The following is a 12,197-nucleotide window of genomic DNA, read 5'->3' as shown; positions in this document are numbered from 1 at the left end:
GGCAATGAAGGCCAACATTCCATTTGCCTCTCTGATAACCTGTTGCGCCTGCAAACCAACCTTTTGCGATTCATGCGCAAGCACTCCTGAGTCCCTCTGCACAACAGCATGCTGCAATCTTTCACCATTTAAGTAATAATCTGATCTTCTATTTTTCCTTCCAAAGTGGATGACCTCGCATTTACCAACATTGTGCTCCATCTGCCAAACCCTTGCCCACTCACTTAACCTATGTATATCTCTCTGTAGACTCTCTACATCCTCTGCTATATCTATTTCTTGGTTTATTACCTGTGCCACTGTAATGTTATTATTTGATGGGCTATAGACAACTTCCACCAGTTATTTTTTCCCTTTACTATTCCTAAGGGCAGGCACGGTAGTGTAGCGGTTAGGGTAACGCTATTACAGCGCCAGAGACTCGGGTTCAATTCCCGCCGCTGTCTGTAAGGGGTTTGTACGTTCTCCCCGTGTCTGCGTGGGTTTCCTCCTGGTGCTCCGGTTTCCTCCCACATTCCAAAGACGTACAGATTTGGAAGTTGTGGGCATGCTGTGTTGGTGCCGGAAGTGTGGCGACACTTGCGGGCTTCCCCCAGAACACTCTACGCAAAAGATGCATTTCACTGTGTGTTTCGATGTACATGTGACTAATAAAGATATCTTGTCTTGTCTTGTCAACGTTTCAGGTCAAGACCCTGTTTCAGGACTAACAGTAAACAAGTGCAGGACCTAGTCAACTACTTGCATATTTTTTTCTACATTTTTCCTCCCACTTGTGTTTAGGGACTTCCCATTGAATAAAACCACATGATTCATCTCACAGCTTCCAGGGGCTTGGGGAGAGAATGTCCCACATTCTAATCACTGCGTTTCTCATTAGTGACTACCTTCTATCTATGCTTCTGAATCTTCCACAAGGAAGTATCTTCTCCAGCAAATCACTTCATTTACAAAGGCTTCCACTAGGTCACCTGCCCAAGTCCAAATCAAGTTTATTGTCATGTGCACACGTACGGTGAGGTACAGGTACAATGAAAAACTTGCTTGTGCAGTAGCATCCCCTCTCTGGAGTCCAGCCTTTGCTGAGAGTTCTAACCTCACTGGATAATGCAGCTTACTGGCCCCTCATTCACCCCCAGACCCCCATCAACTTCAACCAACTTCCAACCCACTTCAAACCTGCAACACTCCTGTGACTGAGCCTGAGTGATAGTCAATGGAAGCCCAGTGATATTTCAGTTCCCCTGCCAGAGGTATTGTCTTACCTTTGCATCGATAGGGCTCTGCCAGAGGGCATCAATACAGTTGATCAGTTTTAATCGATCTCCCAGTGTGCTAAACGGAAAATAAAACAGCAACTGTAACAGTCATCTCCCTGGTAATGAGGGAACTCTGAAACACAGCTAAATATGTCCACACAGTGTCCAATACACCATTAACTCCCACCTATTTATGTACTGCTCTAGCAACTAACAGAGGTCAGGGAATCAAAACACATTGAATGCATTAAACCAACAACATTACAGCTGGAGTATGTGTACAGTTCTGGTCACCACACAGAGTCAACTTCGGCCAACTTGTCCATACTGACTGTGTTGCCCAGCGAGCTAATCGCACCTGCCCGCGTTTGGCCCACAGCCCTCTAAACCTCTCCTTATCCACGCACTTATCGAGATGGCTTTTAAATGTTGCTAATGTGTCCACCTCAACCACTATTTCTAGCAGCTCGTTCCAAATACACACCACTCTTTGCGTGAAGAAGCTGCCCCTGATGTCCCTTTTAAATCTCTCGCCTCTGATCTTAAACCTGTGCCCTCTTGTTTTTAGCACCCCCTCCCTGGGAAAAAAGACTTTGTGCTTTCACCCTGTCTATGCCCCTCATGATCTTATACACCTCTATCAGGTCACCCCTCAATCTCCTACGTTCTGGGAGATAAAGTCCTAGTTTACACAACCTCTCCTTTTAACTCAGGCCCCCAAATCCAGGCGACATCCTGGTAAATCTTTTCTGCACTCTTTCCAGTTTAACATCTTTCCTATAACAGGGTGAGCAAAACTGTACACGGTACTCCAAGTGCGGCCTCACCAACATCTTATATAACTGCAACGTAACTTCCCAGCTCCTGTACTCAATGTGCTGACTGAGCACACAGCTTGAGTATTATGTACTGTTCTTGTTGCCACATGACAGAAAGGAAGTAATTGCACTGGAGACGTTGCAGAGAAGGTTCACCAGGATGTTGCCTGGGATGGGAGCATTCCGGTTATGAGGAGAGATGGGGTGGGCTGGGTTTATTTTCTTTGGAGTGGAGGAGGCTGAGGGGGAACCTAATAGGGTATGCAAAACTAATGAGGTAGAGAAATAGTGAAGATAATAGGAGGCATACCAGGCATAACAAAAGCTTGAGGGCACACATGAAGGGCAAGGGATAAGAGATTTAGAAGGGATTTGAGGAACTTTTTTTTTTAAAACACCCAGGTGATCAGAATCTCATGAGGTAGTGGAGGAAAGAACTCTCAGAAGATTTAAAAAGTATCTGGATGAACATTTGAATCACCAAGGACCAAATACTGGTAAAAGGGATTAGTAATAGACAGGTACTTGATGGCTAGCATGAACATGGTAGGCCAAAGGGCCTGTTTCAGGGCTTCATTCCTTCAAAGCCCCTTGAGCATCTTGCATTGTGTGTTATGATGCACCTCACACCCCTCAGATGGAAGTTGGGAATGGGTTCTTGGAGGGTCTTACCATTCCCAAAGTCAAAAGTCGAGTTTATTGTCATATGCACAAGTACATGTGCAATGAAAAGCTTACTTGCAGCAGCATCACAGGCACATTGTGTCAAAGACACAACATTCACAAGAAAAACATAAACTAAACAAAGGTTTAAGGTGAGAGAGGAAAGATTTATGAGGAACTGGAGGGCAACTTTTTTGTTTACACAGAGGGTGGTATCTATGTGGAATCAGCTGCCAGAGGAAGTGGTTGAGGAAGATGCAATAACAAGTTTTAACACACACTTGGACAGGTACATGGATTGGAAAGGTTTAGGTTATGGGTCAAACGCTGGCAAACGGGACTAGCTTGGATGGGGCATCTTGGTCGGCTTGGACCAGTTGGGCCGAATAGCCTGTTTCCATGCTGTACGACTCTATAAATTATGCATTATATTTACAAGAAAGAACCCAGTTTCTTTTTAAAAAGTGACACTTTGAGGATAAAAATCCTTTCACAGGCAGTTTCTGATCATTTAAGTTTTAGGTAAACACTAATAACAAACAGGTCAAAGCACATAATGAGTTCAATTAATCAGCCAATGCAGCAAATACTACAAATTACCCTGATGAATTCCAAATGAGAAGAAATATTTGTAAAATACAGGCAGTGCTTCCAGATGAAACACATGCAGGAATGGAACAGAGCAGAAAGACAGGACGATGATCTCTGTGACTGCAGAACAGACAGAAAATTAACAGTCCGAGAGCAGAAACATTTCTTCGTCATGCAGTGATCTACGACAGTGAGTGTCAACGTTTTGGTGAATGAAACAGAAAGAGACACAAGGGGGTGGGCATGGGGCAGTTGTGGGGATCACTGCTGATGCAGGCAGTGGTCAGACACAGACTGTGTCAATGTTCTCACGTGTGAAACCTACATCACCAGGCACATTAGCAGAACTGGGAGGATCAAAGAATCACGGAGGAATACAGAACGGGAGCAGGCCCTTCGGCCCAACTCATCTGTGCTGACCAAGGTGCCCATCTAATCCAGTCCCATTCCCCTGCGTTTCGTCCGTAATCCCTCTAAATCTTTCCTACCAGGCCCTCTTCTCGTTACTACCATCAGGGAGGAGGTACAGGAGCCTGAAGACCCACACTCAATGATTCAGAAACAGCTTCTTCCCCTCCACCATCAGATTTCTGAATGAACACTACCACATTATTCCTTTTTTTTGCACTTTTTATTTATTTTTGTAATTTATACTAATTTTATATCTTTGTACTGTACTGCTGCCACAAAGCAACAAAGTTCACATCATTTAAGTCAGTGATAATAAATGTGATTCTGATTCTAGCCATATACCATATCAGCTCAAGAGTTTTGTATTGAGTATAAACATTGGCAACAGAATTATTTCTTCTTTTGACATGATGCCACAGGAATTTAAACATCCACTGCAATCAGTAGAACAAGGAAGGGAGTAGTCTAACAAAGCACTTGTTACTATGGGTAATGTAGTCAAGTGTGAACCTGAATCCTTTTGTCCTAGAGATAAAGGTGTAAGCAACTGAACCATAGAACATAGAACACTACAGCACAGCACAGGCCCTTCGGCCCACAATGTTGTGCCAACATTTTATCCTGCTCTAAGATCTACCTAACCCTTCCCACCCATGTAGCCCCCTATTTTTCTATCATTCATGTGTCTATCTAAGAGTCTCTTAAATGTCCCTTAATGTATCTGCCCTCAACCTCTGCCGGCAGTGCGTTCCACGCACCCACCACTCTCTGTGTAAAAAAAACTTACCTCTGACATCCCCCTTACACCTTCCTCCAATCACCTTAAAATTATGTCCCCTCGTGTTAGCCATTGTCGCCCTGTGAAAAAGTCTCTGACTGTCCACTCGATCTATGCCTCTCATCATCTTGTAAACCTCTATCAAGTCACCTCTCATCCTCCTTCTCTCCTAAGAGAAAAGCCCTAGCTCGCTCAACCTATCCTCATAAGACATGCTCTCCAATCCAGGCAACATCCTGGTAAATCTCCTCTGCACCCTCTCTAAAGCTTCCACATCCTTCCTATAATGAGGCGACCAGAACTGAACACAGTACTCCAAATGTGGTCTAACCACAGTTCTATAGAGCTGCAACATCACCTCGTGGCTCTTGAACTCAATACCCCGACTAATGAAGGCCAGCGCACCAGACGCCTTCTTAACAACCCTATCAACCTGTGCGGCAACCTTGAGGGATCTATGGACCCGGACCCCAAGATCCCTCTGTTCCTCCACATGGTGACACACAGCTTTTTACCCAGCAGTGGCAGGGGAACAAGAGTAAGAAGATAAATGTCTGGATCAATAAACATATACATACATATTGCATATGGTTTAGGAGGCCATTCAGCCCATCTAGTTTCTGCTGGTTCTCAGAGCATTCCTATCCGTCCCATTCCCCTGATAATCCCCCTAGAACCTATTCTCTATCACATTAACTCCCCAGCCACCTAACCAAACAGTAATTTACAGCAGCCACTTAACCTACCAACCAGCAGGTCTTTGGGACGTGGGAGGAAACTGGGGTGCACGGGTGAAACAGGGAGAACTCACAAACTCCAAGCAGACAGCACCGCGAGGTCAGAATCAAACCTGGGTCACTGGAGCCCCGAGACAGCTGCACTACCTGGAGCACCTGTGCCACCCAGCCAACTGCACCCAGTGCAGACGAGCAGAGGGATGAGGATTCTGGCCTTCTTCCCATTGCCCCACCCTTTAGGGAAAGATCCGTTGCTGCCTCTGCTCTGAAACGTTCCTCTCGTCACTTCACTTCCCCGGGACTCAAACTCGGGTCCGCAAAGTACACGGCGCAAGTGTTGTCCTTACCTCACACCCAGCTGTTCCAAGTCAAGCTCCGTCAGATAGGGCAGGGCAGCACCAGATAACTTTTCACCTAGGGAGGGGGAGACAGGGAAACAAAATTGAAAGTAGTATTCAATAAGAAACCTCACAGAACTCTCATCCTTTTACAGACCGTTCAAGTCTCTTCCCGGCCTTCTCTTCTCCAAATAAAACAACCCCAGCTTCTCTAATCGATCCTTGTGACTATAATCCCCACTTCCATTCTTATAGATCTTTTCTGGACCCTTTCTAATGCCTCCATTTTCTCCACATCATCTGGTGGCCAGAAATGAGCACAATTCTCCAGCTGAGCTTGGATCAGTGTTTTATAAAGTTTCAGCATGACTTCCCTACTTTTATACTCTTTAGACCTATTGTTTAACCATGGAATTGTGTATAACTTATTCACCATGTTCTCAACCTGCCCTGTCACTTTCAATTTTTCAATTCAAAGACTCTTGCAAATTTCTATGGATGTACGGTGGAGAGCATTCTGACTGGTTGCATCACAGCCTGGTATGGAGGATCGTAAGAGGCTGCAGAGGGTTGTAGACTCAGCCAGCTCCATCACGGGCACAACCCTCCCCGCCATTGAGGATATCTTCAACAGGCGGTGCCTCAAGATGAGGGCATCCATCACTAAGGACCCTCACCATCCGGGACATGCCCTCTTCTCGCTACTACCATCAGGGAGGAGGTACAGGAGCCTGAAGACCCACACTCAACAATTTAGGAACAGCTTGTTCCCCTCTGCCAACAGATTTCTGAAGTCCATGAATCCATGAACACTATTTTGTTATTCCTTGTATGTAATTTTATTTCTTTGCACTACACTGCTGCCACAAAACAACAAATTTCACAACTAATAAGTCAGTGATAATAAACCTGATTCTGATTCAGTGATTTGTGCACCCATATCCCCATGTCCCTTGGCTCCCATACCAATTATCATATATTGATTCTTACCATAACGCATCACCTCACATTCTTCTGCATTAGACTTCATCTGCCTTTTCTATCAGCCTGCTTAGAAGTTGCTCAATTTGTCACTACCCTGTTCACGGTTCACAAAACTTGCCAAGCTTTGCATCAGCCACAACTTCAGAATTTGTGGCTTGTGTCTCCAAGTCTAGAACATTAATATAGATCCAAATTACAGGGTCTCTAACACCGATCCCTGGGGAACACAACTATTCACTTTCTCCCAGTCCAAAAAACAACCACTCATCACTATCCCTCTGTTGCCTGTTAGATAATCAACTTCCTATCCATGCTATCATTAACATAGAACAGCACAGAACAGGCCCTTTGGCCCACAATGTTGTGCCGACATTTTATCCTGCTCTAAGATCGATCTAACCCTTCCCTCCCACATCGCCCCCCCCCCCCCATTTCTCTATCATTCATATATCTAAGAGACTCTTAAATGTCCCTAATGTATCTGCCCTCACAACCTCTGCAGGCAGCGCATTCCACGCACCCACCACTCTCTGTGTAAAAAAACGTACCCCTGACATCCCCCTTATACCTTCCTCCAATCACCTTAAAATTACGTCCCCTCGTGTTAGCCATTGTCGCCCTGGGAAAAAGTCTCCGACTGTCCACTCAATCTATGCCTCTTATCATCTTGTACACCTCTATCAAGTCTCCTCTCATCCTCCTTCTCTCCAAAGAGAAAATTGTTCCTTTGCTGCTTGCTTCAACTTTGCTGATTACCCTCATCAAAAGCTTTCTCAAAGTCCTCGTACACTACACTGATTGTATTACCCTCAGCAACTCTGTTGCATCTTCAAAAGAATCCTATCAAATTGGTTAAACACGACTTGCCCTTAACGAATCCACACTTTCCTCCAGGTGTGAGGTGTGTGTGAGGTGTTGCATTTTGGAAGGACAAGTGTGAGGTGTTGCATGTTGCATTTTGGAAGGACAAATCAAGGGAGGACATACACAGTAAATGGTAGGGCACTGAGGAGTGCGGAGGAACAAAGGGATCTGGGAATTCAGATACATAATTCCCTGAAAGTAGAGTCACAGGTAGACAGGGCTGTAAAAAAGGCTTTTGGCATCCTGGCATTTATAAGTCAAAGTATTGAGTATAGGAGTTGGAATGTTTTGGTGAGGTTGTATAAGTCATTGGTGAGACCGAATTTAGAATATTGTGTGCAGTTCTGGTCGCCGAACTACAAGAAGGATGTCAGTAAGGTTGAAAGAGTGCAGAGGAGACTTACTAGAATGTTGCTGGGTCTTCAGGAGTTGAGTTACAGGGAAAGATTGAGCATGTTAGGACTTTATTCCTTGGAGTGGAGAAGAATGAGGGGAGATATGATAGAGGTTTACAAAATGATAAGGGGCACAGACAGAGTTAATGCAAGTAGGCTCTTTCCACCTAGATTAGGAGAGGTAAGTACGAGAGGACATGGCTTTAGGGTGAAAGGGGAAAGGTTTAGGGGGAACATTAGAGGGAACTTCTTCGCTCAAAGAGTGGTGGGAGTGTGGAATGGGCTGCCATCTGATGTGGTAAATGCGGGCTCGCTCTTAATTTTTAAGAGTAAATTGGATAGATACATGGACGAGAGAGGTCTGGAGGGGTATGGGCTGGGGGCAGGTAAATGGGACTAGCAGAATAATGTTTCGGCACAGACTAGAAGGGCCAAATGGCCTGCTTTCTGTGCTGTAGTTTTCTATGGTTCTAGGTGACTAATAATCCTGTCCCCAATCAATGTTTTTAAAAGCTTTCCCAACACCAGGGTTAAACTGACCAGCCTGAATTTGCTGGGCTTGTCCTCGCTGCCTTTATTGAAAAGGGAGTAACATTTGTTGCTCTCCAGTGTTCTGGCACCAGCCACATATCCACAGAGCACTGAAAGTTCATGAGACTTCCTCGCATACTTCCCTCAAAATCCTGGGAGTTCTCCCACCTTAGAGTAGTGGATGAAGCATCAATCGAGGGGGCTGCTTTGTCCTGCATGGTTTTGAACTTCTTGACAGCAGCTGGAGATGCACTCAACCAGGTAATCCTGACTTGTGCCTTGTATGGAGTTTGAGGTATCAGGAAGTCACGGAGTCGCAGAGAGATACAGCTGGGAAACAGGGTCTTTGGCCCATTGAGTCCACACCAACCATTAACCACCCGTTACACTAATCCTTCATTAATCCCTTGTCCTTACTCTCATCACACTGCCATCAACTGCCCCAGATTTTACCACTCACCTACACACTAAGGGCAATTTACAGATGCCAATTAACCTACCAGCCAGCGCGTCTGTGGAGTGTGGGAGGGAACCAGAGCACCCTGAGGAAGCTGACGCAGTCCCAGGCAGAACGTGCAGGTCACTCACCACAGGATACCCTCTGACAGCCACAGGTAGGGTAATGTTAAGGATGGGTGGTAAGGGGCTCTCTTGGGTTCAACCACTGCCTGGCACTTCTGTGGCACAAATGTTACTTACCAAATCTCAGCCAATGTCTGAATATTGTCTAAATCTGCTATTTTTGTTCAGAAGTTGAACATTGTGTTATATCAGCAACCACTCGCAGCTGTGACCTTTTAATGGAAGGAAGGTCATTAATGCATTACTATTTGCACCACGGGCTGGGACGGGAATTCAAATGCACAGGAATGCAAGAAGCTGCAGAGAGTAGTGGACTCTGCCCAATCCATCACAAGCACATCCCTCCCCACCACCAGTAGTATCTACAGGAGATGCTGCCTCAAGGCGGCAACATCCATCATCAAAGATCCCCACCACCTGGGCTATGCCATCTTTTCTCAGCTACCATCGGACAGGAGGTACAGAAGCCTGAAGTCCCACACCAGCAGGTAGGACCACTTGGCTCCACAATGGACTTTTTTCCTGTTTTAATTGTTCTTTCTTGTATAATATCTGCTTAATTTAGGTTTTTCTTGTGAATGCTGCTTATATGATGCTGTGTGCCTATGATGCTGCTGCAAGCAAGTTTTCCATTGCACCCGTGCATACATGTACTACTGCATATGACAATAAACTTGACTTTGACTAATGAAGCAGCTGAAAATGGCTGGGCCTAGGACACAGGTGTGAGCACCAGCTTTAGTGATGTCCTGGTGCTGGGGCGATTGACCAACAACTACCGTTATCTTCCTTTGAACAAGCTATAACTCAATCATTGGAGTGTTTTGCACTTGATGCGCATTCGACTTCAGTTTAACCAGGGCTCCTTAACATCACATTCAGTCAAATATTGCCTTAATGTCAAGTGTGGTCACTCTCCTCTCACCCATGGAATTCAGCTGATTAACTTGTATTAATCATCCTTTGGTAATTTAGGTGCTTGGGAAACTTGCAGTACAGTTCTTCAATCTGGATTGATCTAGAAAGTAATGTCGAGCGCATCACTAGTTTGTCAACCATCTGTTTTAATATTTTAAAGTGAAGTGCATTGCACCCTGTGGTTATTTTGCAGTCTATTTTTAAAAATATATACAAGAATTTGTACCTTAACTTATTTTTAGGTTTTATTTTTAGCTCTGCTCTTTTATTCCCCCACTCGTCCCTCCTCCAGTGAAAACAGATACTAGATGCCCCAGAGCAGCTCATCGAGGCTGCCTGACAGCACTGTAGAACCCCTTAATCTCTGCCAGCTAAATAGAAAAGAGCAACAGGATGACGAACAAGTTTCCATCTAAATCAAAAATTGGTCTGAAATGGAAATATACATCTGCTCCTTCGTTATCACACTCAAAAATCTGACCGCAAGGACGGCAGATGTTCAAAGAAACAGCTCACCATCCTCTTGGGGGTTTTAAGGGAAGGGCATTAAAGAAATCAGCAATGCATGCATCCTGTCTCTGAGTAAAATAGCCTGATCTTTAATGAGCCCACGTTTTCTTTCTCTTCAGCTGTTGGTAAAGTTTTTTGCCCTTAAGTTTCTTTAAAAAGACCATTATTTTCCCATGCTTTTGTTGCAGTTTAATTGCTCTCCCATTTCAAAGGATAGCCACTTGTTCTTGCATTTCCTATTAACTCGGGACTTACCTCTTACTTCCTTCATTGACCGTGTTTGCTCAACGATACAATTGCAACCTTTACCTTTCAAAGGTTTTGCACATCAATCTTGGTAAGTTTCCTATTACTTATATATTAACAAATTTTGTGCAAGTTTTGTTTTACTTTATTTCTATTTTTTCTTGACTAATATTCAATGGCATAGAATACATTTGTTTTCACATCATACCCAATATTCCTTTGAATACTTTACATTGCTAGTCTGCACATTTAGTTATGATAGTGCAGCCCTACGTACAAATGTCAATTATTTTCTCATACTCGCATTATAAAACCAAAAACTGTCCCCCTCCCTGCTCCCACTGAAACCCAGTCAAAACATAGTCAACGTTCAGAAAAGCACAGCTCGAACTTAGGCAGTGAATTTCCTGCCATTATAGCACAGAAATGAGGTTCAATCGGGTCAAATCGAGTTTACTAACACGCGCACAAGTACAGTCAGGTACAAATGCAATGAAAAACTTGTTTGCAGCACTACAGGCACATAGGTTCAGTCAACACACAAAACATAAATTATACACAAATTCTACAAGTGAAAAAAAACTGTGCAAAACAAGACGTTAGTGAAAAAAAAAGACAAGTCCACGGCAGTGCAAGAGGTGATCCGTAGTGTTCCGTTGCTGAGGAAGGGTTAGGGTTGTGCGGGTCAGTTCAAGTACCTGATGTTTGTAGGGAAGTAGCTGTTCCTGAACCTGGTGGTGTGCGATTTCAGGTTTCTGTACCTCCTGCCCGACGGCAGCAGCGGTGGTTTCTCCCCTACCACTATCAGAATTACACAACTCAATGCAACTAAGAAAGACGCATTTATGTAAGCGTTCCTACAATCTCAGGACATCCCAAAGCATTCACAGCCAATGAAATAAAGCGCAGGGAATCCATTAGCTAATGCAATAAAGTTCCCATAAGCTGCATTACCATAATGACAAGAATATGCTTTGGTCAACAATTAAAGCACAGTGTGCATGCATTCAATATGTTACTGATATTACATCTAATAGTAATGTCGAAGCGGACCACATGAGGAAACGACAATTACCATGAACTGATCCATGCGGTATAGGGGGGAAAGGTTTCTGCACGCTTTGCAAATGCCTACTTTGGGTGCATTTGCTGGACTAAGAACAGGAAAAGGATGAAGTATTCGAAGGAAGTGCCGCCCTCTACGTGCCTTTGGCATGTGGCTGAACTGTTCTGAGGAGTAACATTTGTGGGGAAAGATTGGGGTGAACTGTAGAGCTTTTTCCAAAGACCCAGCAGGGGGAGGGTTTGCACGCTTCTGATCCCATACTTGCCTCTGAACAACTGCTCGAACTTTTCCAAGCCTTGCATCCGCAGGAAGCTGCAGACATCCTCCACGTCCCATTCCAGGTAATTCGATTTTTTAAACAACAAATTCCCCCTCTCGGGGCTCCTACTGTCGGCGCCCTCTGTATCAGGGGACGAGGACCTCAGCCTCTTGCGGCTCTCGCCCCGGTTCATTTTGCTCCTCTAAGCCTCCACTGTACTGACTGCACAGACTAACTGCGCCTGCGC

At 44.7% G+C, this 12,197-nt stretch overlaps 1 protein-coding gene across 1 annotated transcript in view; it reads right to left on the bottom strand.

Moving 5' to 3' along the window:
• LOC127579069 (deoxynucleoside triphosphate triphosphohydrolase SAMHD1-like) overlaps positions 1-12,197 on the bottom strand; it is a 53,028-nt gene extending 40,831 nt beyond the window's left edge. The window contains exons 1-3 of the mRNA XM_052031705.1: positions 11,957-12,197; positions 5,605-5,671; positions 1,266-1,335 (exon numbers count right to left, since the gene is read on the bottom strand). Coding sequence (XP_051887665.1) covers positions 1,266-1,335; positions 5,605-5,671; positions 11,957-12,143 — 324 coding nt within the window. The 5' untranslated portion in view covers positions 12,144-12,197. The remainder of the gene's footprint in view (positions 1-1,265; positions 1,336-5,604; positions 5,672-11,956) is intronic.

The sequence above is a fragment of the Pristis pectinata genome, chromosome 16 (assembly GCF_009764475.1).
Source record: "Pristis pectinata isolate sPriPec2 chromosome 16, sPriPec2.1.pri, whole genome shotgun sequence".
Lineage (NCBI taxonomy): Eukaryota > Metazoa > Chordata > Chondrichthyes > Rhinopristiformes > Pristidae > Pristis > Pristis pectinata.
Note: the sequence above shows the minus strand (reverse complement) of the source record. Positions and strands in the feature narration are given on the sequence as shown.